The sequence below is a fragment of the Thamnophis sirtalis genome, unplaced genomic scaffold (assembly GCF_051295495.1).
Source record: "Thamnophis sirtalis isolate CommonGarterSnake01/CBP01778 unplaced genomic scaffold, rThaSir2_p1.2 scaffold_2, whole genome shotgun sequence".
Lineage (NCBI taxonomy): Eukaryota > Metazoa > Chordata > Lepidosauria > Squamata > Natricidae > Thamnophis > Thamnophis sirtalis.
The window spans coordinates 17,571,573-17,599,512 of NW_028261382.1; the positions used below are offsets into that span (position 1 = coordinate 17,571,573).

At 44.5% G+C, this 27,940-nt stretch overlaps 1 protein-coding gene across 1 annotated transcript in view; it reads right to left on the bottom strand.

The window, feature by feature from the left end:
- IGDCC4 (immunoglobulin superfamily DCC subclass member 4) overlaps nucleotides 1–27,100 on the bottom strand; it is a 77,022-nt gene extending 49,922 nt beyond the window's left edge. Inside the window, exon 1 of the mRNA XM_087704360.1 lies at nucleotides 26,941–27,100. Coding sequence (XP_087560486.1) covers nucleotides 26,941–26,992 — 52 coding nt within the window. The 5' untranslated portion in view covers nucleotides 26,993–27,100. The remainder of the gene's footprint in view (nucleotides 1–26,940) is intronic.
- Between the last annotated feature and the right edge of the window lie 840 nt (nucleotides 27,101–27,940).

Here is a 27,940-nt window from a genome sequence, read left to right on the forward strand (position 1 = left end):
AGCGCTGTCCGAAGATGTCTCTGTGGTCATGTGGCCGGTATGATTAAACACCGAAGGAACATGGGATGCTGTTACCTTCCTGCCAAAGGTGATTCCTATTTTTCTACTTGCATTTTATGTGCTTTCGAACGGCTAGGTCAGCAGAAGCGGGGATAAGTAACGGGAGCTCACTCCGTTACGCAGCACTAGGGATTCGAACCTCTGAACTGCCCACCTTTCTGATTGACAAGATCAGCTTAGCCACTAAGCCACCGCCATCTGCATCTACTGTTCCCAATTTGCAAAAATTCAGCAACAAGTTCCCAGTGGTTTAAATCACAACAATCATCCAGAAGACTACAAATGTATCCACATATATTGGCTCAACTTATAGGACGCTGAATAACTCGGAGCCACAATCGGTCCGAGCTATAAAATGGGACTTTATTTTTAAAATGTGGAGGGACGCAACTCAGCTGCTCGTCGACATTTCTAGTTAACTGACGCTATTAGTCGTGTCCTCACTGCTTGTTTTTGTATTGTCCAATTTGTGTTTTAATCTTTAGAAAGATTTTCCTGAGAATCATTTACGCTACAGCATACTAAAAAATTAATTGCAATCCATTAATCTCTCACTCACTCAGCCTCATGGCACCTCACCTGTAAAATATGTGTATTTAATATAGTCGCCTTTCATCACTTTGGTATTGAAATCTCCAAATGATCATTCCTCAATGTTGTTGGAGCATAAAGAAACTAGCAGAATTAATTCCTTTAAACCACTGCTGCCCAGTTTTTCTCCCTGCCTCAATACGGTGTCGTTATTTATTGCAAGAGTTATTTGTTCTCCAGAACAAAATGGACATTTAAATGGAGCTCTTCATCTGTACAACAACAACCTTGCAAGGTTAGTATGAGAGAGAACCCAAGGAGGCTCAGCTGTCAGGGTTCCAAGTAGCCAATGAAAGAAGACTCCAAGCCTTGAGTTTCCTCAAAGTTCCATTTTATTAGGGATGTCATATTGGCACTTCTGGGAAAACCCAAATCTGGAAGTTTCCATGTTTTCCTCACCCAACTGAAAGTCCAAGTCCCAGCCCAGCATCTACATGTCCATCACATAGTACAATCAAGCACTGTCCCAACTGCAGATGCCTCCCAGTCACCCCATCGCAGCTGCAGGGCAAGATGACCTTCACTCTCTGAGAAAGGTATGTTATTTTGACTATATCTATCCCTTACTCCATATAACCCCCCCTCCCAGTTTCCCACAGCATTGAAGGTGGCAGGCCTGAAGGCCCAACGCAAAAGATGGCTTCCTGGCCTATCAGGTTGGATGGTTGGACTTGGAACCTAGGATGATAACATTTCTCTACATGGCCTTTGGATAAGAAATTAGCCGTTCCTTAGCTTTTGCTGAGATTTTATGAAAAGCTTCAGGAGTGAAATCTCTCAACTCTGATGTTTATGAACAGGAAAATGGTCCCATTTGAGGATTGAAAGAAGACATGGATTCCAAAGCATCAGAAGACAAGAAATAATGGATGGAAACTAATGAAGGAGAGAAGCAACCTGGAATTAAGGAGAAACTTCTTAATAGTGAGGACAGTTAACCAGTGGAACAGAAGTTGCCTTCAGAAATGGTGGGTGCTCTTATTGCTCGAGACTGGACATTTGTCATTTGTCTGAAATGGTATCCGGTCTCCTGCTGGAGCAGGGGGTTGGACTAGAAGGCCTTCAAGATCCCTTCCAGCTCTATTCCAACTGACACTGGATCTCAATCCTTATTAGGAAACAACACAGATATATGTCAGCATTCCAAATATCATGCAGAATTAAATCACAGCCTAGGCAGAGCTATCCTTAAAGTTCCAATTTAATAAGACAGACATGTTGGCAACAAACTGTGGAATCCCAAATCTAAAAGCTTCCTGGGATTCCACCCAGTTGAAAGTTCATGATCCTACCCCCACACCCATAAATCCACCACATGGTCCAATCTTCTTCGGCCACGCTGGCATCTTCACCCAGCTGGTTCCGGTCAGGTGCAGAGGTGCAGAGACAAAATATGACCTTGGGGTTCTAGAAAGGAATGACAACAACACATTCCACAATTCTACTCCTTTCTATTCCCCTCCCAATTACTACACTAATGAAATAATAGAGAGTGTGGCAGGCCAAAGATCCTAAAAAGGAATATAACTGCAGGCCTGACAATATAACTGTCCAAAAAGGGGGCCTTACCAAAGAGACAATGGGATGCGGTGGCTCAGTGGCTAAAACTCTGAGCTTGTTGATCAGAAAGGCCAGCAGTTCGGCAGTTCGAATCCCTAGTGCTGCATAACAGTGTGAGCTCCCATTACTTTTCCAGCTTCTGCCAACCTAGCAGTTCGAAAGCACGTAAAAATGCAAGTAGAAAAATAGGAACCCCCTTTGGTGGGAAGGTAACAGTGTTCCATGAGCCTTCGGTGTTTAGTCCAGAGGTGGATTCCGGCAGTCACTACTTCCTGTTCCCTTGTAAGCATGCTGTGCGCACATGTACAGAGCAATAAAAATTGCTCTGCGCACGTGCAGAAGCAAAAAACAAGATAGCAGCACCTACAACGCCACCAGAACTGGTTCAGGGGCGTGGCAGTCCTGGGTCGCTGCCGGTTCCAACGACCCAGGCCACCAAACTACTAACAGTTCAGCCGAATTGGTCCAAACCGGTAGGAACCCACCACTGGTTTAATCATGCCGGCCACATGATCACAAAGACATCTTCGGACAGTGCTGGCTCTTCAGCTTTGAAACGGAGATGAGCACCGCCTTCTAGAGTCGGGAATGACTACTACATATGTGCGAGGGGAACCTTTACCTTTACAAAAAGAGACAGCTGATAAGAGTAAATAAAACTTTGGTCTTTGGAGTGTAGAGCAGACAAACAAAAGATAACTCCCCTGTAGAACAAAAACCACAATAAAACCCATCCAGAGATTTGTGTCTCCTGAGCTAACACGCAAGAGGTCCCAAACCTCCAAAAGAATAAATCACAACAAACAGCCCATGGATTCAATGTTAACTTTTGCACAAAACGTTTTGCATTTTTGATCCAAGTTATTAGAGGAATGAGGGGGCCAGGGGTGCAGAATCGTTCACGAGACTCTTCTCCATGGCAGGATCTGCAGGGTCCCAGAATCGTGTGATCCCTTTTGGCGACTTTCTGACAAGCGAAGTCAAACGGGGAAAGCCAGGTTCACTTTGTGAACTGTGTTACCAACTTAACAACTGCAGTCATTCTCCTAACAACCATTGCAAGAAAGGTCCTGAAATGGAGCAAAATTCACTTAGCAGCTGTCTCGCTTAGCAACAGAAATTTTGAACTCAATTGTGCTCGTAAGCCGAGGACTACCTTTTTCAAATTTCAGTTACAAACCTTTATTGTCAGAGTACAACATGTGCTTATAATGAGATTGGCTGTGTCTCCCTTTGTGCACCCCCCCCAACACAATACAACTCACAGTGAAAGACAAAAAAATCCCTAGCCCAGTGAATCCTGCTACACAAACACACAATCCTATTGCACCCTGTGTATTTATTGCATGTTGTGCCAGCCCTGCAAGTCAATCGTACTATGTTGTTGTAGAGTTATTTTCCATTCAGGAGTCTGAGAGTTAAAAACTGTTCTTCAGCCTGTTTGTGTGGCTGCCTATGCTCCATTCCATTCCATTCTCTGCTCCATTCTCTTCTCCATTCTCTGCTCTATTCTCTATTCCATCCTCTATCCCAGAGAGGAAGGGATGAAAATAGAGAAAGAGAGCAGAAGAGAGAGAGAGATGGAGGGAGGGAGAGAGGGAGGGAGGGAGGGAAAGAGAGAAAGCGAAAGAGAGAGGGAGAGGGAGGGAGAGAAAGAAAGAGGGGGAAAGAGAGAGGGAGAGAAAGAGAAATGATATTACGAAAGTGTTTCTTTTTTATTGTTGCTAGACGTAATATTCAAAAGCAGAAAAAAATGAAGGGGCATAAAAGGGCATTTATCACATTTTTCTTAGAACAATTAGCTGAACTCTGCTGTGTTTATCATTATTTTAGCTAGTAAAACCTCATTATTAAGCTAAAATTGCTGTGTTGGCACTTTGCGATAAATAAGTGGGTTTTGGGTTGCAGTTTGGGCACTCAGTCTATACAAGATTTGCCATCACTGCTCTAATCTACTGTATTTTCTATCCTATCCTATCCTGTTTCAAGATGGTAGCTGAATTCTTTCTCCTAATCCATTTGCACCATTGGTTGGGGTAACCCCTTTGCCCCAGCAGACAGTCTGATGCAGTGTACGAGAATATCCAGCTTGAACTGGTGCCCAAAACCTTTAAGGCTTTAATAGATATTTTTCATTAACAGCCTACAAAAGGCAACCTGCTTGCCAAGATGTTAAAAACTTGCTCTTTCCTCTGAAGGGTGTTATAAAAATAAAGCAAATGAGTTATATCACTTTGTCAATATACAATGTGGTAGCCCTGGGAAAGAAATCTTTTTTTTAAAAATGCATTTGGATTTGTCAGCATCCAGAGCTTTTAAAAATTTAGGATTTTAGTGGAGATTTTTTGCTTTTTATTGATATTTATATCAGATTTTCTTAGGGACACGGTGGCTCGATGGCTCAGTGCTTAGCCACTCAGCTTGTTAATAAGAAAGGTCAGCAGTTTGGTGGTTCGAATCCCTAGTGACACCTAAGAGAGTGAGCTCCCGTGACTTGTCCCAGCTTCTGCCAACCTAGCAGTTCGAAAGCACATAAAAAATGCAAGTAGAAAAATAGGAACCACCTTTGGTGGGAAGGTAACAGTGTTCCAAGTGCTTTCGGCATTGAGTCATGCCAGCCACATGACCACGGAGACATCTTCGGACAGCACTGGCTCTTCGGCTTTGAAACAGATAGGAACAACGCCCCCTAGAGTTGGGGAAGACTAGCACACATGTGCAGGGGAACCTTTACCTTTATCAGGTTTTTATCTTCGTAAACTGCACAAAGTCACAGAGAATGAGTTGGGCAGCCATATAAATTTTCTTAAATAAGTAATCAAATTATTGTTCAGAGGAATTGGCACCCTGTGTTCTGTGTCGCTTGCATGATGCCATCCCGTGCACACGGTGTGATTGTGGGTTCGTCTGGAGATCTAAGCCCGCAGCAGTCCCGTGTGAGACAAAGCTCTGGAGCTGTTTCTATGTTTCCTGAACAGCTGCCCACCACGGCAGACAACAAACATCTTTGGAAAGCGAGGGGAATTTCAAACGCCCGTTTGTAATCCAACATGATGAATGTCCTAGGGCAGAACAGCAGGAGGAGAAAAATAAAATAAAAATAAAACAAGAGTTTAGAGCCAGGAGGGAGGGAGTCAGATGCTGAAAAAAACTCTTTTGAAAAAGGGCACAGCCAATGCCCCATCGCTTGGCACCAGCAGTGACCATCTGGCCTTAGAATGCTGGGCTCGTTCTGAAAACTGGAACTGCCCATGTGCCAGTTTGGCATCGCTTCTGTTTCGGCCAACAAGCTTTAACAGAGATGTTTAACTTGTGTTTGTGGTGTTTAAGGGGGAAAAAAACTTTCCTCCCCAAAAGAGAGAAGTGCAAAAATAGCACTTCATTTTCTCTAATCATCAGTTTTGATCACCACACTATAAAAAAGATGTGGAGACTCTAGAAAGAGTGCAGAGAAGAGCAACAAAGAGGATTAGGGGACTGGAGGCTAAAACATATGAAGAATGGTTGCTGGAATTGGGTATGATGAAAAAAAGGACTAGGGGTGACATGATAGGAGTGTTCCAATATCTCAGGGGTTGCCGCAAAGAAGAGGGAGTCAAGCTATTCTCCAAAGCATCTGAAAGCAGGACAAGAAGCAATGGGTGGAAGCTAATCAAGGAGAGAAGCAACCTAGAACTAAGGAGAAATTTCCTGACAGGGAGAACAATTAATCCATGGGACAACTTGCCTCCAGAAGTTGTGAAGGCTCCAATACTGGAAGTTTTAAAGAAGAGATTGAACAATAATTAGTCTGAAATGGTATAGGATCTCTTGCTTGAGCAGGTAGTTGGACTAGAAGACCTCCAAAGTCCTTTCCAGCCCTGTTATTCCGTTATCTAGCAACACATGATCTAAGCAACCTGTTTTCTCCTTCCCTCCTTATAGTATTTTGCAAAGTAAACAGAAGTGGAAGAACATCTTAATAGACCCATCCCATTATAAAATCAAAATTGTCCTGATGGTGATTATGATGGTTATGATGATGATGGAGCACTGATGATGATGTTACCTATTTGGGTAGTGAAATGTCTTCAAGCAAACAACCAAGCTCAGAGAGCACCAAGGACTCCACATGATTGAAAACAAAACCCACTGAATTCACACTGATTTGTTCCCTGGAAAGGCCAAAGGACACATTGGAAGGTCTAGTAATTCCAGGTCATCACTTATTTCCCACTCAGCAAGGAGAGTAATGAGCCAAATCTTGATTAATCTGCGATTTTAGAAAGAAACCAGCTGAGCTGCTGGGACAAATAATCCTTTGGCTCACACAACTGAGCTTACTCGGTTGTTGGTCTTCTAAAATAACTGCCTCCACAGCTCCTGTTACAAAACAGGGCCAATGTATTTCCTTTCTTTCCCTCTCTGAGCTAGTAAGCAAGGCTCATGACACCAAATTCATCCTTATTGGTGGAATAATGACTCTCTCTACCTACAGAACAACCAGTACCTTTCTGGCTTCAAGAGACTTGAGGGTATTGGCCTGAAGTCCCAAATAAGACAAGGGAGGCAGCAATATATCATATTTTTCTGAGTATAAGACACACCTTCCTCCCCCTTAAAAGTGAGTGAAAATTCAGGTGTGGCTTTTAGACTGAATATAGGCAGTTTTGGCCTTCTAAACCCTCCGTGTGACATGTTTTTGCCCTCCCAGGCCCCCAGAAACACTCTGCAGTGCTCTGCATGGCCTGTTTTTGCCCAAAGCAGACCCATTTTTGGCCTGCAGAGTGCTTCTGGGGGCTGGGGAGGACAAAAACACGATGCATGGAAGCCAAAACTATTTTTTTTCTTGTTTTCCTCCTGTAAATGTAGGTGTGTCTTATAGTCCGAAAAATACGGTATTATGGAAGCTTGCCTCAACCCTCATGAATATTTCACAAACCCAGAAAATGGGTTGACTCATTAATCAAAGTAAATGTGTTTTGCAAACTCGGCCAAGGTGCCACCTATATTTTCTCTTGAGCTCAGGCCACCCACTTGGCATTTAAATGTGCCAAGATGCTCTTGGAGCCTATCTGATATTATATACATGGTACCCGGTCTCAAAAAGTTGGGTTGACCCACAGTAGAATCTGAATTGGGGACCACCAAACATGAAGGATAGGCTGGATTGGGAAGTGGAAAAGAAATAAATAAAGGACTAAACCCTGTTTATTCCCAAATAAATTATATTACAGAGGTGGGCTGCTGGGGATTTGCAGGGGTTCAGGAAAACCTCTAGCTAAGATTCTGTGCAGTTCAGAGAACCTCCAAATCCCACTCCTGGCTGGCCCTGCCCACCCCGCCCCTCCCAGGAGTCTCCACGTGGCTCATTTTGGATGCAGTAAGTGCAGGGTGCATGCAAAAAATGGACCTACCAAAAGTTTGGGGAGGCCTGAAAAAAACATGGCGAGGCTGTTTTCGCCCTCCTGGAGGTTCAAGGAAAGCCTCCGGAGCCTGGGGAGGGCAAAAACATCCCCCCTGAGGCTGATTAGGCCATGCCCACCCAGCAACCAGGCAGAGAACCTCTTGCTAAAAAATTTGACGCCCATCCCTGAATATAGAAGTGTCCATGGAAGCTACAGGAGTCAAGCTCGAGTCCTTTTTACAGCCATCCAAGCAGGGGTGAAACCCAGCAGATTCTGACAGGTTCTGGAGAACCGGTAGCGGAAATTTTGCCACCTTTGGCTGGCCCCCGAGTGGGGCTGGAATGGGGACTTTGCAGTATCTTTCCCCTGCCACGCCCACCAAGCCACACCCACAGAACTGGTAGTGAAAAAATTTGAATTTCACCACTGCATCAAAGTGCCCAAACATCCTATTCCTTTTCAACAATTCTGTGGGATCTCAGATCTCAGCCAGGCAAGGTAGATCAGACTTCAAAACCAATGCGATGGAATGCAGTGTTTACTTTCATGGTAAAGCTACAGTAACAAAACCTTGCAAATCTAAATTTACCTCCCCCTCCCTCTCTGTAGCTCCGTGTAAATTTGGGAGATGCCTAAGACGCTTTCTTGAGTTACTTTCTTGGCCAGGACCCAAGTCCTGTTTCTTTTGTTTGATAGCCACTCTCCTTCCTTCTGAGACATTCCCTATGCAACTACTTACAGACCCCAGAGATAGCATATGAATTTTGAAATCCCACCACCGCACTGTTTGGTAACTTGCCTATCAGAAAAACATAGAAAGCCAAGCAAAGGTAGTTGGACAGCTCCCTCCAGCTCCTGGGAGCTGGGACTGAAAAACTAATTCCCAAATAACTTTCTATGATCTCACAGCAGCTCAGCCAATCAGGGGAAGGAGCATTTTAATCTGTTGTCACCCGCCAGTGGCCAGTGGAGCTGGCAGCAGATTTGGCCAGTGAGGAGGTTGGGGAGGAACCTGGGCCATTCCTGTAGTCTGGGGAAGGCTCTGATGAGGGTTCTGTGTCGGAGGCAGAATGGGGGCCAGGGCCGTATGCCAGTTATCAGCTGCCTTCAGAGTCAGACATCAGTGAGGCAGATGAACGGCTGGAGCCTGTTCCCAGTGTGTGCATGTGCAGAGTTGCCAGATGAAGGGAACGGCTAAAGAACAGGGATTGACTTGGGAGTAAGGCCAGACAGTGAATGGCCTCTCCCATAGGGAATAAAAGAGGAGCGAAAGGGGAGTGGAGTTTGCTGGAGACAATTAGCTTGCTTAATTGGTTCATGACTCTCTGAGACTCCTTGCCACGTTTTGCAGATATCGGCCTGGCAGCTCTCCATGCCAGATAAGGTCTGTGACTGTAAATCCTCCCTTGAAAGACTTTGCTGGATGTGAATGAGCAGAAGTCACAGGAAATTAATAAAAGGGTTTTTTGTTGGGACAAGGAGTTTGCTTCCTGCTCTTGGGAAGCCTCGGCCGGAACATAATCTAGCTCAGTAGGCATGAAGCACAGTCAGCATGAGGTCTTATCAAAACATGAAAAATGTCATGGCGTATTCCAATTTTCAGGCCAGGAATGCTTGTCACTGCTCTCCCAAACAAGATTTGGACAGTGCTCTGAATTCATTAGACTTTCACAGTACAAAGCGATTATGATAATCAACCTTAAGTTTATTAGCTGCCTTACTCACTGGTCCATAATCAATCCCATTTTCCAAAGCTAGGTATTATCAGCCTTGCTCTGATAATCCAAATCTCCCACCCGCTTCCTCAGTAATTTCTTTGAGCAAAAACACATTCTTCCTATGTATCCTATTTGTACAACTGTGGTCACGCCTTAAAAGATATCACTATGACATTTCCTGAACTGCCAGTTGGTTGAGATATTGGGTTTTTTTTTTCTCATTGCAGAGTTTTTCAATCCATTTTTGTCAAAATTCTTAGATTTATTGTAGGTTGGGTGTCTGGAGCTGTGTTCCTCCAGCTTAGCTTAGCTACTTTCATGTGTGGATTTCAACTCCCAGAATTCCCCTACACAGCCTTTGAGACAGGTAGGTAAGTAGGCAGATAGATAGATGATAGATAGATAGATAGATAGATAGATAGATAGATAGATAGATAGATAGATAGAGTGAGTGGTGGGTTCGTACCACTGTACTGGTTTGCAGCCTGGGTTGCTGGAACCAGCAGCAGTGCCATAGGCACCAACAATCTTGTTTTTGGCTTCTATGCATGCATAGAAGCATTTTTACAGTACTGCGCATATGCGTGCAGTGCGCATCAAGCCTATGCGTGTGCTGCGTGACCATGAGCGAACCGGCAGTAGCGGCTGCTGGAACCCACCCCTGGATAGATAGGTAGATTGCTAGGTCAATAGATGTAGACATAGGCATAGAGATGTAGACAGTGGTGGGTTCTGACCGGTTTGGCCCGGTTCAGACAAACCGGTAGTGGTTCAGCGGCTTGGGTCGCTGGAACTGGCAGCGACCCAGGCCTGCCATGCCCCCCCCCCCAACTGGTTCTCCTATGGTGGCACCATTTGATTTTCAGTTCTGTGCATGCACAGAATAATTATCGTTGCAAAAATTTATTTCCCCCCTTTTAAAACATTTTTCACATGCGCAAACCTATTTATGTACAAATGCTCATGTGCACAGAGCACGCATCTGGCAGGCATGCATGCAAGTGATGTGAGTGTGCACAAAATTTTTGCGTACCCCGAACCGGCAGTAATGCTGGCAACAACTCACCCCAGGATGTATGTATGTATGTATGTATGTATGTATGTATGTATGTATGTATGTATGTATTACTATTATTTATTTATTATTCCTTCTTTCCTTCCTTCCTTCCTTCCTTCCTTCCTTCCTTCCTTCCTTCCTTCATTCATTCATTCATTCATTCATTTATTATTTCCAAAAGCACCTTCCCCAGAGAGTGCACAGCTATCTCTAAATACAAGTAAACAATCCACTAAGCCAGCTAATGGCGTCTTTGGTTACACCAATTAATAGCACTGATCGATTGCCTACTGAAAAGGCAAAACACCCCCCCCCCCGAAGTTTACGTGATCTCTCTCAGCAGAGGAGGAAAAACATGAACATCTGCAGAATTCTCAAATGCACACCTGTTGCCACAGGAACATTCAGAAAGGTGATCTGGACCCCTCCAGGCTCAGTAAGAGAGGAAAGGAGAAAATAGCAACGGCACTTAGACTTACATACCGCTTCACAGTGCTTTACAGCATTCTCTAAGTGGTTTACAGAGTCAGCCTCTTGTCCCCAACAATCTGGGTCCTCCTTTTACCCACCTCGGAAAGATGGAAGGCTGAGTCGACCTTGACCCTGGTGAGGTTTGAACTCCTGACTGTGGGCAGAGTTAGCCTGCAATATTGCATTCTAACCACTGCACCACTGAGGAAGGGAGGGAGGGAAAAGGGACAAAATAATTACACAAAGTTAACAATCAAGGGTTCCATGAATTTAATTCTAGAACCCAGAAAATTTTCCATCTATGATTCCAACACACAAAACTAACTTACTGCCCAAACAACAATAATCTGGTTAAATTGTTCCCTTTTTCTTTCTGTGTTGTAAATAGAGTTAGAAAACTTTGGGAAGGAGGCCAACAGCAAATTACTGTGCAATTAGAGCCTCACTCCTCTTAATTATATAAGCGAAGGGTGTTTGCAGCAACACTATAGAAGCCTGTTTCCATTTGACAACTATTCTGTATCTTATTTTAAGATATAGACCTCTTGGCCACGAGGATTGAATTTAAACCCTTGAAACGAACTAATTTTTCATTCCACAATATGGCTTTTATTTCTCAAAAACAACCGAAGGGCACAACTTTTGGAAGGCTGAGCAGGACAGCTGGTCTCCGAGAGCCAGGCTGGTCTCTGTTCTCCAAATTGCAGGTGGGACCAGTCAACATCCTAAATTTGAATTGAATTTACATTTTAATCTGGTTTAATATAGCTAATGCGGTTATTCTCCCTGCACTACCTCCCTAGTCCGTCTGTCACACTGGAAGTTATTTGGAGTCATGTTTGTCTTCCTTTTCAAAAGCAAAGTTATCTCTAAGTGCTTGGCTGCAAATTCCAACCATGAGTTACAAGTTGTTTGAAGCATCTTCCTTGTTTAGTTTAATTTAGTATCATTGAACATCGTACAAGAAAATAAATGCCATCTTCACTGTCCATTATAACTATAAAAATAAAGACACAAATGCACATCCTTCACATGCTATATAATAGAAATTGAAAACCCGCTATTGCATTAATGTTGCAGTATATCGTAGAATTCAATACAGTTACTGCTCTGGGCAGAGGTGGGTTGCTCCCGGTTTGGCCCGGATCAGGTGAACCGGTAGTAGCGGTGGGAGACTCTGCCCACTTGCCTGCGCACGAGTGAACCAGTAGTAAAAAAATTGGAAACTCACCACTGGCTCTAGGATAGAAGCTGTTTTTCAGCCTATTTATCCTTGTTTTTATTGTCCTGTACCGTCTGCCAGATGGTAATAGTTCAAAAAAAGGGGTGCCCAGGATGAGATGGATCTTTAAGAATATTTTGAAATTTCTTAAGGCAGCGGGAGATAATAAAGCTCTTCCAAAGCGGGAAGAGGGCAACCAATGATCCTCTGGGCAATGACCTTGGCCCTCTGGAGTGCTGTCCTATCTGCAAACCATATTAGCAAACCATGCATAGGTGCAGTAAGTTAAAATACTCTCTATGGTGGTGCAGTAAAAGGTCACCAGTAGTTTTTCATTCATTTTCATTCAGTTTCCCCCCCTTCTCTTCCAGTTTTTTTTTTTTTTTGTAACTTTGTGGGCCTATCGTTTTTTTAAAAAAACATTCTTGGGAGTCCGTGTACAAATAAATCCTCCTCCTCCTCCTCCTCCTCCTCCTCCTCCTCCTCCTCCTCCTCCTCCTCCTCCTCTTCCCCTCCTCCTCCTCCTTTAATCCACCATCTGCTCCAAGCCACAGGGATTCCCACTATCCTCTTCCCACATCACTCCAAAATTTTTTTCAAAAATGTTCAATTTTTTTAAATCTTAAATCCAGAGTGTTTGGAATAGAATTTCCTGTGCCGCCTGCCCCCCACTAAAGGCATATTGTATGAAGAGCTGATAATGAGAAATATTATAACACCCCCTTCTCCAACAGAGGCAGGAGGTCTAGACAGTTGCTGCTGGCTTTTAATTCTTTTTTTTGGGGGGGGGGTAAAGAAAGAAAGAAACAGATGCTCAAAATTCCACCCTAAAAAAACAGCATCCCTCAAATCAAGAAAGGAAATCTACAAAAGCAGACCGCTGAGAGAAATTGTGTTCGCCAAAAACAATTTAATTGGAATAATTAAGCATAAAAGGCAGATCTGCCCCCTTTTAGAGAGCCTCTTTAAAGAACTAGCAGCCCACATGTTCACACCCCTTGGCAAAATCCTACGTTTGCATTTATGCAATTATTTCTTCGTTGCAAAGAGGCACCGAGCTAGATGGAGAACTTGCACTAAGCAAGTTAAAAAGGTAAATTTTAGGTTTAGACTTGGAATGAGTGTCAGTAACTTTTTGTAGCTCCTTCAAGAATCCAAGATTCTACATCTACCCCCCCAACGAGAATAGCAAGAATGTTCAAGAACAAATCTGAAAAGTGTTGGAAATTTCATCAGACGCCGGGTTCTTACTACCATATGTGGTGGACTTGCACAGAAGTTAAAAGATATTGGACTAAAATCCACACGTGGCTGGAGAAAATGACACAAAAATGCATAGACTTTAAACCAGAGATTTTTTTTTTCATTGGGAATTATACCAGAAATATACAATAGAGATTTGAAATATCTGATTGTAAATGTTTTAACAGCAGCTAGAATTGTATTTGCAAAAAAATGGAAGAATGAGAAAATACCAACGCAGGAGGAAGTTATTTGAAAAATAATGGAATGTGATGAAATGAGTAAACTGACATTTGAAATTAGAGAACAAGAAGATGAACAATTTTACAAGGTATGGGATTTATTTTATCAAAGGTTAGATAAAAAATTATGGTAAGGAAAAATGTTGGAGAACTTCTTATATATTTAAGAACAATAGAACGATATATGTAATACCACAAAGGTTTAGTATTGTTAAATAGACTAACATGAGGCAATGGAATGATGTGGTATGTATGATTTTAATATCTAGAATATTTTGTTTAAAATGATGGAATAACAATTGGAGTTGAACAATTGATGTATAATGATGCTATATGTATGGATCCAATACCTAGAATATTTTGTTTAAAATGAAGGAAGAACAATTACAGTGGAATAATTGATATACAGCGATAATAATGTATTTATGTTTACCTAATGGACAATTTGTGATGTGATATATAATTGTAAGTAGTGATAATGGAAAGGATGCACAAAAATTTGTAACCAAACAACACACTATATGAAACAGTTGAAGGTTGTATGTTTTTTATGTTTTGTTTGGTTTTTGTTTGTTTACAAAAAATTTAAAAAAATAGAAAAAAAGAGAAGAATCCAAGATTCTAGAGCAGCGTTTCTCAAACCTGGCAACTTTGAGATGGGTGGACTTCCAACACACCTCTTTAAAATTCTCAAAGTTTGAGAAAACAACACTCTAGACTTAGAAGGTCCATCTACTCCCTCTCCCCACCTGAAAAGAACTCTGTTCTAACTGCTAGTTGCCTCACATTACATTACCTCAGTTCAAACTGGCAGACGTTCCACTCCTTCACTCAGGAGCGGTCTGGGGCTCCTTACAGTCATGGTGGGCATGGTCTAGTTGGCCTCCTGTACCCTGGTGGGCAGTGACATTCGGTCAGCTTTAGCCCTGGTGAGGCACTTTTTAGATTTGTGGACTTCAACTCCCAGAATTCCACAGCCAGGCATGCTCAGTTCCGATTTAAAGCGACAGCATTTTTGCCCCTTGCAAAATAAGTTTTCCCATTCTTTTTCTTCTCCCTCACCCTCCTTCCTCCCTCTCCCTCCCTCCCCCTCTCTCAAACAGACACACGCACACAGAGAACTTCGATCCCTCTCTCATTCACTCACTCTCAAACACAAACACAGAAGTTGGATTGGATACATTTTCCAAAGGCTTGAAAGCAGCTCCTTTGCCATACCTCCCCTTCCCCTGTTGCCTTCCGATCAAACTTTTTGAATTCTTCCCCCCTCCCCACACGCACCTTTTCCAGCTGTTTCAGAGACAATTTCAACTCTGCTTCTCCCTGCCCTGCCCTGCCCTCCCCTCTTGAAAAGCCAGAGCTCTGTCAGACTGAGCTAGTTGCTCCCAGAGAACTCTAAAAAGCCTCTAAAAATGCCCTCTACAGGAAGCGAGAGAATACGTGCCTCATTTGCATAAGGAATTCTTTGCTCGTTAACCCTTGCTTAACTCTTAAAAGGCGAAAAATTCCTTAGGCAAAAGAGGCCCCTAGTTCTCTGGCCTCCTCCTAGTTAATACTGAGAGCAGACACCAAGCCACTGTGACTTGAAATCTGGTAGCAACCACCCTGGCTTTAATTATTTTAAGAAAATTATTTAAAATCCTTTCCTTTCTCTGAGGAGACTGGTGAGGCCCCGCCTCCCTTGCCTCTAGTGACTGCACGTCCCTGCTGGGGGGGGGGGTTGCCCTCTATGGGCTCCAGAGGCTTTCTTCGAGCCTCCAGGAGGGCGAAAACGACCTCCCCAGGCTCAGGGGGGGCTCTGATGCCCATTTCTGGCCTTCCCGAACTTCCAGTAGGCCTGTTTTTCACCCTCCCCAAGCCTCCGTGCATGCCCTACACTTATCTGCATCCTAAATGGGCCACATGGGGACTCCTGGGAGGGGAGGGGTGGGCGAGGCCAGCCAGGAGTGGGATTTGGGGATTCTCCAAACTGCACAGAATCTTAGCTAGAGCTTCTCCTGAACCCCTGCGAACCCCCAGCAGCCTACCCCTGATGTGCTAAAAGACAAAAGAGAAACAGCAAAAAGCTGGTAAAATGTACAGCGGGGGAAGAAAGAGACGAGCCTTTTCAAAGCCTCTCCTTTAAGTCTTCTGTCTTCCTGGTGGGATTCACTTAACCTTTTAAAAAATACATTTCATGGCTTCTCCCAACTGGCTTTTCATCTTCACTTGAAAGCTTTAGCACATAAGGACTGATTTTAATGTATCACGTGACTGGCCGGGTAGCTTAAGCCTAGTTTTATTGAATTCATTGTAATTGCCTGCCTTTGTGGGACACACAAGTCATCCATCATGGATTGCAAGCCACATTTGACACAATTCAATAAAGCCAAAGTCAAGTGTGGACCAGAAAAATATGGTCTTCGTTGATTTTGCTTTAGCCTGGTCTCCTCCCCAAAGAGATTTTTTTTTTCATGCTGCTAAGCACAGCACTTTGGAGAAAACCTCAACAGTTTCACTTATTTAAACACAAACATTCACCCCCAAAGGTCCTGTTTGCTACAAATAATCTGTGCTGCAAACAATCAGGTGAGCAGTAGATGGCACGAAAGAGATACCGAACTGTATCTGTGGCCCCCTCGTGGTCAACTGAAGTGCTGCATTCTTGATCTAATAGTACTATGCCACTGTATATACTTCTATTTTTGTTGCAACAGGTGTTGAGTCTCCTGTGGATTAATATCTCAACATAAATCATAGGGCCGTGGAAAGCTGGGCATATTTTTAACGAAGAACTTGTTGCAATTTTCTGAATTTTTACTTGATGGCGAAGTCCTTAGGAAATGAATGGTACTTACAGATAGAAATATATAGAGCAGACGGATTGCTTTGCCATAGTCATGAGGCTTGGCAACTTTGTTTAAATCATTTTTTATAACTAACTTTGCTCCTAACATGCATTCAAACAGCCACATCCCTTCTTATCACAGTTCTCTGCACAAATCTACATAAACCAGCCATGAAAAAAACATAATGAAAATAACAGAAGTAACAGCAACGTGAGTTGAGGGATGGACTTCAACAATGTATGTGTCTTGTAGAAAATCATCTGCTAATCTAATTTAAAAATAATCGAAAGCTCTGCCTTTATGCAATGGAGAAAATGAAAAGAGGAGGTGGGTTTTGTTTTTGTTTTTTTGATAGAAAGGGACTCTAACCAAGCTGACCTTTGTGGGTCAAAGTACTAAGCAGTTAACAATTTACAAAGTTGTGCTAAGGTGGGCCACCGTAAAAAGCTTGCAAACCAAATAGCAGGAGAAAAAACAATTGGGGGACACCTAGGTGCTGTCTTGGTCAGCAAACCTATTTTTCTATTTGATCCACTTTGATTTACAGAAAGATCGGGGGGGGGGGGAACTGTACAGTTGTAATATCGTTCAGATATTACCAGATCAGTTCACAGATTATATTTTCCCAACTAATCTTTCCCAAGCTTGCTGCCCACTTCCCACAATTCCCTGGTCAACCTAGGCATTACTGAGAAACTTGGGACTTGAAGTCCCCACATCTGGAAATAACCAAGGTGGAGAAGCAACTGATCACAACTATCGAAAAGGTTACAGGAAGGTGGCTTGCTACTCAAAGCCACAATGGCCCACTCTGCTTGGTTTTTTTTTCCACCATGAATTTTAAGCTTCTTTTAAATTTATCTCTGACTTAGCAAAGAGAAGAAACATAGGATGAGGTGGACAAACACTTTCCTGCAATTAGATTTCTATACTTGTCTTGGGATTCCATACCATGCCAGGTATATAAAAAAGAGAAGGTCAAAGAACATGAGGCAGACCAGAAGAAGATGGAGAGACAACATCAAAGACACAGTACAACACCATCAAGTAACAATGATTGAGGCCACAAGAAGACCAAGAATTAAAATTTTGTATCTCACTTAACACCTAAAGTAAAAACAGAGGAGGAGGTAGAAGAAGAGGAGGAGGAGAGAAGGAAGGGAGGAGGATTTATAGAGTGGTATTAGTACCTCAGTGGCTAAGGCCCTGAGCTTGCCGATCAGAAAGGTCACCAGTTCGGCGGTTTGAATCCCTAGCACCGCATAACGGAGTGAGCTCCTGCTACTTGTCCCAGCTTCTGCCAACCTAGCAGTTCAAAAGCACATAAAAATGCAAGTGGAAAAATAGGAACCACTTTTGGTGGGAAGGTAACAGCACTCCGTGCGCCTTCGGTGTTTAGTCATGCTGGCCACATGACCACGGAGACGTCTTCGGACAGTGCTGGCTCTTTAGCTTTCAAACGGAGTTGAGCACCGCCCCCTGAAGTCAGGAATGACTGGCACATATGTGCGAGGGGAACATTTACCTTTATTAGTACCTCACGTGATCTTGATGGCATTCCTCTGTAAATGTAATTTAGGATTCTCGTCTAACCCCCTGCTCAAGCAGGAAACCTTATACCATTTGAAACAAATGATTGTCCAGTCTCTTCTTAAAAACGTCCAGTGTTGCAGCACCCACAACCTCTGGAGACAAGTTGTTCCCCTGGTTAGTTTCTCGTTAGCTCTAGGTTGATTTTCTCCTTGCTTAATTTCCATCTTTTGCTTCTTGTTCTTCCTTCAGGTACTTTGGAGAATAGGTTGACCCCACACACACCCGGCCAATCTTCTTTGTAACAGCCCCTCAAATTTTGGAACACTGCTATCATGTCTTTCTTTTCACTAGACGAGACATATCCAATTGCTGCAATCATTGTTTTAGTCTCAATCCCCTAATCATCTTTGTTGCTCCTCTCTGCACCCTTTCCAGCATCTCAACTTGAAAAAAAAGTGTTCTAACTGCCAGGAAATCAGCTCTTTGCTAGTGGTCCCTCTGAAATATTTTAAAACTTTTTTCCAGCCCCCACCCACCCAAAAAAGAGATATACAGAAGGCAGTAAAATCAAAACCTTGCATTCCTTGCAACAAAATATCCTAACACAGCAACTTTAAAGAAAATAAATAAACACTTGCCAAAAGTCCTTGAGAAAAACCCAAGAGAAATTCATTCTCAAGGACATGACAATAAGGCAATGAAACAGTTTTTTTCAGGCAAAACAAGAAAACTAAAATTGCCTTTGAGTAGAGGCATGATGGCTAACCTTTTTAGAGCCAAGAGCCCAATGCATGTGCGAAACCCCCAAATGCAATGCGAGCGCCCCCCATTCATGTGTGTGCCCCATCCACCTCTCACCCATTTTTGACTTCCAGGTTAGTGCAGGAGGCCTTCCAGGACCAAAATGGGGCATGGGGTGGTGGTGGTGGTACATGTGTGCAAATCCCCAAAATGCAATGTGAGCCCTCCCCGCACATGCACCCCGCCCCCCTTCAGGCCTCATGCGCAGCAGAGGCTGAAGACCAGCTCACTGACAAGAGGCACGGACATATGTGTGGTAGACCTGGGCTGGGGCGATGGCTGGTGTGCCCATGAAGAGGGTTGTGTGTTCCATCTGTGGCACATGTGCCATAGGTTTGCCATCACAGGAGTAGAGCATGACTCTTGTGGACATATCCATGCAATTTCCTTAGCACAAAGAGGGTTGGGGGTTTGCCATGGCCTCCTTTCATGAAATTTCCCCCAACGTTTAGCTTTCTGGCGTGGGATTCATTCGTCGTTCCCTCACCCCCCCCAAAAAACTAACCAGGATCAACTCTGCTTAACTTTCAAGGTAAGCTAAGCTCAGCTAAGATGCTTTTAAGTGGCAGCTGAAATGGGGATATTGGCAAGCATTGCATGCTTGAAGAAGCCCATTGTTCACTCGACGGGGAGTCCTCGAGTTACGATGACAATTGAACCCAACATCTATGTTGTTAAGCGAGACAGCTGTTAAGTGAGTGTTGCTCCATTTTAGACCCTTTCTTGCCTCACTGCAGTTGTGAACCACTGCACTTGATAAGTCGGTAACCCAGTTGTTAAGCTAATCTGACTTCTTCGTTGACCCCGGGACACTTCAGCCATCATGAATATGATTGCATTGCCAAGCATCTGAATTCTGATCATGGGAACGCGAGAATGCTGCAATGGTCATAACTGTGAAAAACAGTCCTAAGTCACTATTTTCAGTGCTGTTGTAACTTAGAACGGTCCCCAAATAACTCTTATAAGTCAAGGACTAACTGTATAACGTTGCCATCGCGAGGTCCACAAGATTTTATCCTTAAGACTGCCAGCTGGGCTCATCTTTATTTATTCATTTGTAAAATATATTAGATTGGAATAACGGAGTTGGAAGGGACCTTGGAGGTCTTCTAGTCCAACCCTCTGCCTAGGCAGGCAACCCTACACCACTTCAGACAAATGGTTATCCAACATCTTCTTAAAAACTTCCAGTGTTGGAGCATCCACAACTTCTGGAGGCAAGTTGTTCCACTGATTAATTGTTCTAACTGTCAGGGAATTTCTCCTTAATTCTAGGTTGCTTATCTCCTTGATTAGTTTCCACCCATTGCTTCCTGTTCTGCCCTCAGGAGCTTTGGAGAATAGGTTGACTCCCTCTTCTTTGTGGCAGCCCCTGGGATATCGGAATATTGTTATCATGTCTCCCCTAGTCCTTCTTTTCATTAAACTAGACAAATCCAGTTCCCGCAACTGTTCTTTATATGTGATATCCTATCACCTTCTTAAAGTTAAAACCAGTGTTTTCTGACCATGGCAACTCTAAGATCTGTGGAACCTTTTTTTAAAATTAAACTGCAAAAGAATATAAACTTCTTCAGTCAGTCAAAGAAGCTTCTTGGAGGAGAAGCAGATCGTCTCCCTGGAGTAAAAATATTAAACTAGACCTACCCAGTTCCAGCAATCGTTCTTCATATATTTTAGCCTCCAGTCCCCTAATCATCTTTGTTGCTCTTCTCTGCACTCTTTCTCTTTGAACAGATTGGATACAGTTAATAAGGTTAAATGTATTAACTTTTTCCATGTGATTCTCACCTTGATGGTTGAAACATAAGTTTTTTTTTTTTAAAACCTGGCTGTTTGCCCACACCTTGGGGGAGAGTAATGGGGAAGCCCGATTTGTGTGTGTTTTTGCAAGATATGTAAGTATATTTTGCTTAGACATACGTGGTGTTGTCTGTCCTTTATTATTTGTACTCTGTTAAAGTGTAAACCTTCCACTTTGCAATCAGACTGCCTTTCAATCTGTGCTTCTCCAATGTTTTCCTTGGTTACCCAAGCCTGCTTTTGAGAAAGTCTTATCAAACTTCAAGGACGGGTGGTAAGTCCCTTCCATCAGCAACGCTGTAACTTTGGTCATTGCATAAATAGTCATAACTTGAGGAATGCCCTTATCATAAAACCCCTATCACTGAAGGACCTTCTTGTCATTTCAACAAATTGCCATTGGTATTTCATCTGTTTTTCACCTTTGTAGGCCTATTTGGGGATCAGGTTTCCAATATATTTTAGTATACATGGCACTCTTTAGAGTCCATTTAAATAGAATAGAATTTAGAATTAGAATATAGAGTAGAGTAGAGTACAGTAGAGTAGAATAGAATAGAATAGAAATAGAATAGAATAATGGAGTTGGAAGGGACCTTGAAGGTCTTCTAGTCCAACCCCCTGCTTAGGCAGGATACACTACCCCACTTCAGATAAACGGTTATCCAATCTCTTCTTAAAAACGTTCAGTGTTGGAGCATTCACAACTTCTGGAGGCAAGTTGTTCCACTAATTAATTGTTCTCACTGTCAGGAAATTTCTCCTTAGTTCTAAGTTGATTTTCTCCTTGATTCGTTTCCATCCATTGCTTCTTGTCCTGCTTTCAGATGTTTGGGAGAATAGCTTGACTCTCTCTTCTTTGTGGCAGCCCCTGAGATATTAGAAAACTGCTATCATGTCTCCCCTAGTCCTTCTTTTCATCAAAAGTAGACATACCCAGTTCCAGCAACCATTCTTTACATGCTTTATCCTCCAGTCCCCTAATCATCTTTGTTGCTCTTCTCTGCACTCTTTGTCGCCCCTTGGGATGGGGAATGGATTTATCTGTTATTCCCCAAAGAAAAAAACACTTAACCAATTTGGGGTAACTTATCCAAGTTTGGGAAACGCTGCTTTAAATCTAATGAAAGAATAAAGTAAAGTAAAAATCAGCCAGTGTCCAGTGTCCCACCATTGAATTACACTCACGTCATCTGTGAACGATTAACCACACTAAACCTTAGTTCAATGGTGTGACACTGGACACCGGCTGATAATTAGCCTTAAAAAATGATAAGAAAGTAAAAACCTTGAATTGAGCTTTTCTCTGAGTGACTTCAGAATCAAGGCTATATGGGAAAGGGGGAAATGGTACAGGTCGTCCTCCACTTACAACAGTTCACTTAGTGACCATTCAAAGTTACAAAACTTTGGGGGAAAAAGTGACCTATCACTGTTTTTCACCATTTGGCATCCCCATGGTCACATGAGTTACATTCAAGTGGTTTACAACTGGTTCATATTTATGACGGTTGCAGTGTCCCGGGGTCATGAGATCCGCTTTTGCGACCTTCTGACAAGCAAAGTTTAATGGGGAGACCAGATTCACTTAACAACCGCAAACAACTGCAGTGGTTCACTTAACAAAAGTGGCAACAGTCGTAAAGTGGGACAAAACTCTGATCCACCTAAATTGTGGCCGTAAGCCAAAGACCATCTGTAAAAACATTGGCTTCATGTTTTCTAAACCTGTATGTTCTCCCCTTCCAACTTTCCAGTCTCGCGTACAGCCCTGACATTCTCTAGCAATCTCCCATTCAAATATTATCCATATCTGATCTGACCCTACAGAGATTCCTGGACAAGGCCAGCCATCTATTCCCCCAACTTCCTTATTCAAGGAATCAGAAATCTGAATCACAGAAGAAGGGACTGTTATAACTTCCTTTCTTCTTACTTCCCAAGCATGAGACTCTAGCATTGTGATGGCGAGGCTTCTCTGCAGGCGCTACCCAGCTCCACCGCACATGTGTGCACAACTCCCACCAGCCAGTTTGGGTCTCTGCAGCGCATGCGCAGGGGGAGGGGCGCATGAAGGGATGCACAAGTGCATACACAGGATGTCCATACACAGGGGCCGCTCATGTTGCATTTGGGGGGCTCATGTGCACCCCTTTGCCCCGTTTTGGTTTCCAGGTTGGTTCAGGAGGGCTCTAGGCCCAAAACATTACACGGTGCTAGGGATTTGAACCACTGACCTTTCTGATCGACAAGCTCAGCGTCTTAGCCACTGAGCCACCCTTGTCTCCCAAACCCATAAATCACTTTAAAAAAATCTAATTACAGAACCTATATCCAGAATAAACCCAACCATACATGTTGGTTTCATAGTTTGAGAGAAATCCATGAAAATGCAAACCGGGCCAGACCAGATGGTCCATCAACATGAATACTGAAGATTCCAAAGACCAGCTGCCTTGGAGGTTTCATGTCCATGCCAGAGGCCATCATACCAGCAATGGCCAGTAGGCCGTTAAGCAACAGGCTAGGTCTGGGGTCTCCTAACTGGCAATGGTAAGACTTGTGGACATCAGCTCCAGAATTCAGCAGCCAGCTGTGAGAACTGGGAGTCGAAGTCCACAAGTCAACCCATCTGGGAGTTGATGTCCACAAGTGTTGAAGTTGTCAGGTTTTGGAGTCCCCTGGGCTACGTGATACAGTCCATCTTCAGGCTCTCTCTTGAGTTCCTTTGTGTTAGAATCTACACATTAGAGGCAGCTTTGCCCTCTAAATATGAGATATGAAGGCAGCTGCAAGCCAGACAGATCCTTCAAGACAATGTATCTTTCACCAACTCACACCAAAAGCCGATGCTTTATGTTTCATCACCCAGTCTCTCTAAGGTCACATTCAGAAGTTCTGAAAATCATCTGTCAACACAACTTTCTGAGAGTGCCATATGGGCTCTGAAAGTTATGAATGAGTTTTGTTGATACAAGGTCCACCCCTTTCTGACCTTCAAGAGTGACAAAAATCCAATAACCTCCAGAGATGATATTGTAACAAAGAACTTGAAAATAGCCTTCTTGGCTTGCTTCATATACCCATCAAACTAACATTACTGGGTTAACAATAATTCTACAGAGCAATAATTCTACTGAGGAATTATAGACTCTGTCATCTGCACCTCCATAACTGTCTGGTTTGGTTCTGCAACCCAACAAAACAGACACAGATTTCAAGGGATAATTAGAACTGCAGAAAAAACAATTGCTACCAACTTGCCTTCCATTGGGGACTTTTATTCTGCATGAGTCAAAAGGAATGAAAATATCTACAGACCCCTCGAATCCTGGACATAAATTGTTTCAACTCCTACCCTCAAAATGACTCTATAGGGCACTGCACATCAGAACAACTAGGCACAAGGACAGTTCTTTCCCAAACGCCATCACTCTGCTAAACAAATAATTCCCACACCATTCTCAAACTATTTATTAAGTCTGCATTATTATTAATCTTCTCATCGTTCCTGTCACCCACCTCCTCCCACTTATGACTGTATGACTGTAACTTTGTTGCTTGTATCCTTACAATTTATATTGATTTTTAGTATGATATGATTGCTTATTTGTACCCTATGACTATCATTAAGTGTTGTGCCTTATGATTCATGATGAATGTATCTTGTCTTTTTATGTACACTGAGACCTTGTGCACCGGAGACAAATTCCTTGTGTGTCCAATCACACTTGGCCAATAAACTATTCTACTCTACTCTACTCTACTCTACTCTACTCTACTCTACTCTACTCTACTCTACTCTACTCTACTCTACTCTACTCTACTCTACTTTATTCTATTCTACTCTATTCTCTCTGTCCAACCTGGAGTCTTCCAGATGTGCTTATATGAAAACTCCTGTCACCACCAGGCAGGTGATGGGAAGTGTAGTCCACACACGACTAGTCCATTCACAACTAGAAGGCAACAGATTTGGAAAGACAACTGAGACACTGAATCTGCTTCAGGGGGCTTTGGAACTCCTCTCAAGAACCATGTTTTGCAGCCAGCCTTTTACAGCCAAAAGCATACTGCCTTTCCCCATGGAAGCTGTTTCCATCTAATCACTGCGGCTGCCACGGTGATCTTTGCTTGCTAGGAATAATGCGAGTCAAAGCCACAACATCTGGAAGGCACATTTGAAGGCTGCTGGAAAGCAGCTGTTCCAACTGCATTCACCAGAGAAGCCAGTCCAGGAAATTAATCTGAGGAAGGGGGGGAGTTGAGGTGGAGGCCTTGCCATCTTCTAAACAAAGCAAGTGTTTTTAATTAATTAATCAGAATAGAGAAGTGAAGTCAGAAGTGAAAATATTTAGACTCCTTGCATCCTGGACATAAATTGTTTCAACTCCTACCCTCAAAACGATGCTATAGGGCACACTGCACACCAGAACAACTAGACACAAGGACAATTCCCCCCCCCCCCGAACTCTGCTAAACAACTAATTCCCTCACCTCATGTCAAACCACTCACTAAGGCTGCATTACTATTACTATTAGTCTTCTCATCGTTCCTATCACCCATCTCCTCCCACTTATGACTGCAGGACTGTAACTTTGTTGCTTGTATCCTTACGATTTATATTGAAATTGTTTCTTGATTGCTTATTTCAGTGTTTCTCAACCTTGGCAACTTGAAGATGTCCGGACTTCAACTCCCAGAATTCCCCAGCCAGCATTCGCTGGCTGGGGAATTCTGGGAGTTGAAGTCCGGACATCTTCAAGTTGCCAAGGTTGAGAAACACTGGCTTATTTGTACCCTATGACTATCCTTAAGTGTTGTACCTTATGATTCATGACGAATGTTATCTTTTCTTTTATGTACACTGAGAGCATCTGCACCAAAGACAAATTCCTTGTGTGTCCAATCACACTTGGCCAATAAAGAATTCTATTCTTTTCTATTAGAGTTTGAAGGGACCTTGGAGATCTTCTAGTCTAACCCCCTGCTCAAGCAGGAGACCCTTTACCATTTCAAACAGGTGGCTGTCCAGTCTTTTCTTGAAAACCTCCAGTGATGGAGAAACCACAACTTCTGGAGACCAGCCTTCCACTGCTTAATTGTTGTCACTGTTAGGAAATTCCTCCTTATTTTGTTTGTTGTCTTGTCGTTTGGGGATTTTTTTTTCCTTTCCAAAGCCACTTTTTAATTACAATTTTTTTTTCTTATACGGCATCCGGTCCCCGCTGCTCACCCAGGATTATTCTCTTACCGGATGGATTATGGATCCCCTTTCTGGCAAAGCAACTTAACCCAAAGGTGATTTTTTCAAGAGGCAACTGGACTGTCTGGTTTTTCTTTTCCTTTTGCTTTGAAGGCGGTTTCACTTCTCATCCAAGAAGCTTCTTCAGCTCTGGCTGGATGGTGGGGATGGAGATCTATCTTCAGTCAGAGCTGAAGAAGCTTCTTGGATGAGAAGGGAAACGTCTTCAAGGGAAAAACCTTGAAGACATTTAAACTGTCTACTGTTGACCTCACCCCATTCTTAAGAGGTCGGTAAAGGGGACAAGGATAAACGCACCAACCGTTGGTGTCCTACTGTCCCCATTTATTTGTACCCATTTCCTCTGCTCTTATTCATGTTTGTTCTCATTCCTGTTATCTTGTACATGAGTGACAAACTAACGAACTAACTAAATAAAAACCCAAAAGTTCAGTTGGCTCTTGAAAAAAAAAGCACCTTCGGCACAACCACGACCTGGATGATGGAGAAGCTCCATAGACAAAGAAACTAACCCACTTCCAACTGCACTTAAGCGCTGCTTTCGCGCGGTTTGCGCCGCGGGAACTACGAGGGGCCACATATAGCCCACCACACGCCTTCAAACGATGACACCCCCCCCCTCGCAGACCCGTCTTGCTTGGCGCACGGACCGGGACCGAGACCTGGAGCCGCTGGCTGCCTGGGCGGTCCCGGGCACTTCTGTTCCGCGCGTGGTGACTCTGTCCGCGTCCAGTCCTCGCTAGGAGCTGCCGCCGCCTCACTCCCCACATACACCTGTTTGCAGCCATCACCGAGAACGAGGCGTGCTGGAGAGGAGAGCCGCGAGGCTCGCAAGGGTTAGCGGCCGCCGCCGCCAACCGGGCCGTGGGCACTTTCCTCCTTTCGGGGGCCGCGGGAGTTGGTTGGCCTCCCCGGCTCCGGTACCTTTTCTGGGCCGGGGTCCGCGCTACCTTCCACCACCTCCTCCAGGGGTTCTTCCGTCCCCTTTTCTTTGCGCGCAGCCGGCGGGCGCCCAGCGCGCTTCCCCGGCTCCTTGCGCCCCGAGTCGGAGTCTCGCGCGCCAGGCCGAGCGCCCCTTCCTCAGTGGGAGCCCTTCCCGGGGAAGGGGCGATCCTGGGGACCGAGAGAAGATGGACCCTCCTCGCTGGGGCTTACCTTCCACCGCGGTCAAGGTCAGCAGCAGCAGCGCCCAGCCCGGGAACGCCATGGGAGCCTGCGGGCAGAGAAGGAGGGAAGGGGGCGGCCGAAGCCCCTGCCTGCTCGGCTGAGGCTGCGGTGGGTCTGCTTTTTTTTTAGAGGTGGGCGCAAGCCGGAGACGGGGTCGGTCGCCCCTCCATCGCCATCTTGTGCGAATGCGAGAGGGACTCCTCCGGCAGTTGCACACCCACCCAGCGTCCCACCTCTCCTCCCGCACGCACGCTCGCTCCCTTGCTTACACAGACACACACACCGCGCGGGCGCGCGCCAAGTCCTGCTCCGCTCGCTCGCTCGCTCGGCACAGCCGCGCCCCCCGCCCGCCTTTCTCGCCGCGGAGAAGACGGACAGATGGGTCCCCTCCGGGCTGGGGAGGGAAGTGGGCCAGAGGAAAGTGGGGGGAGAGACAGAGCCAAAGGGGAGGGGGTGAAGGAGGAGGAGAAGACAGGAGGGGGGCAAAATCGAAGCCAAGGGGGAAAGGGAGGGGGAGAAGACGGGGTGGGGGAATCGAACCAAAGGGGGGGGGGAGAAGACTGTGGGAGGACCGGAGCCGGGGCGTGGGACAGATTCGGAGCGAATGGGGAAGAGAAGACGGGGGGAGGGGGCAGACACAAGGTGTGGGGAGGAGAGGAGAAGTGGGAGGGGGAAGAACCGCAGCCAGGGGGGAAGGGGAGGAGGAGAAGATGGAGTGTAGGGGATGGAATCGAGCTAGAAGGGGATGAGAGGGGCAGAAGAGGGAGGGGGGACCAGAGCCAGTGTGGGACACCCATCCGGAACGAGTGGGGTGAAGACGAGTGGGGGGGGGGACGAGCCACGAGGGGTGGAGAGGGGGAGAATAAGGAGTTCCGACTTCGGCCCAAAGCCGGGACTGGCCCGTTGCTCTTGCTAAGGTCCCCTGGCTCTCTCGGGGCAAAACTTCTATTGCCTCTGTCTGGAGCCGCCCCGCCGTCTCTTTCTATCT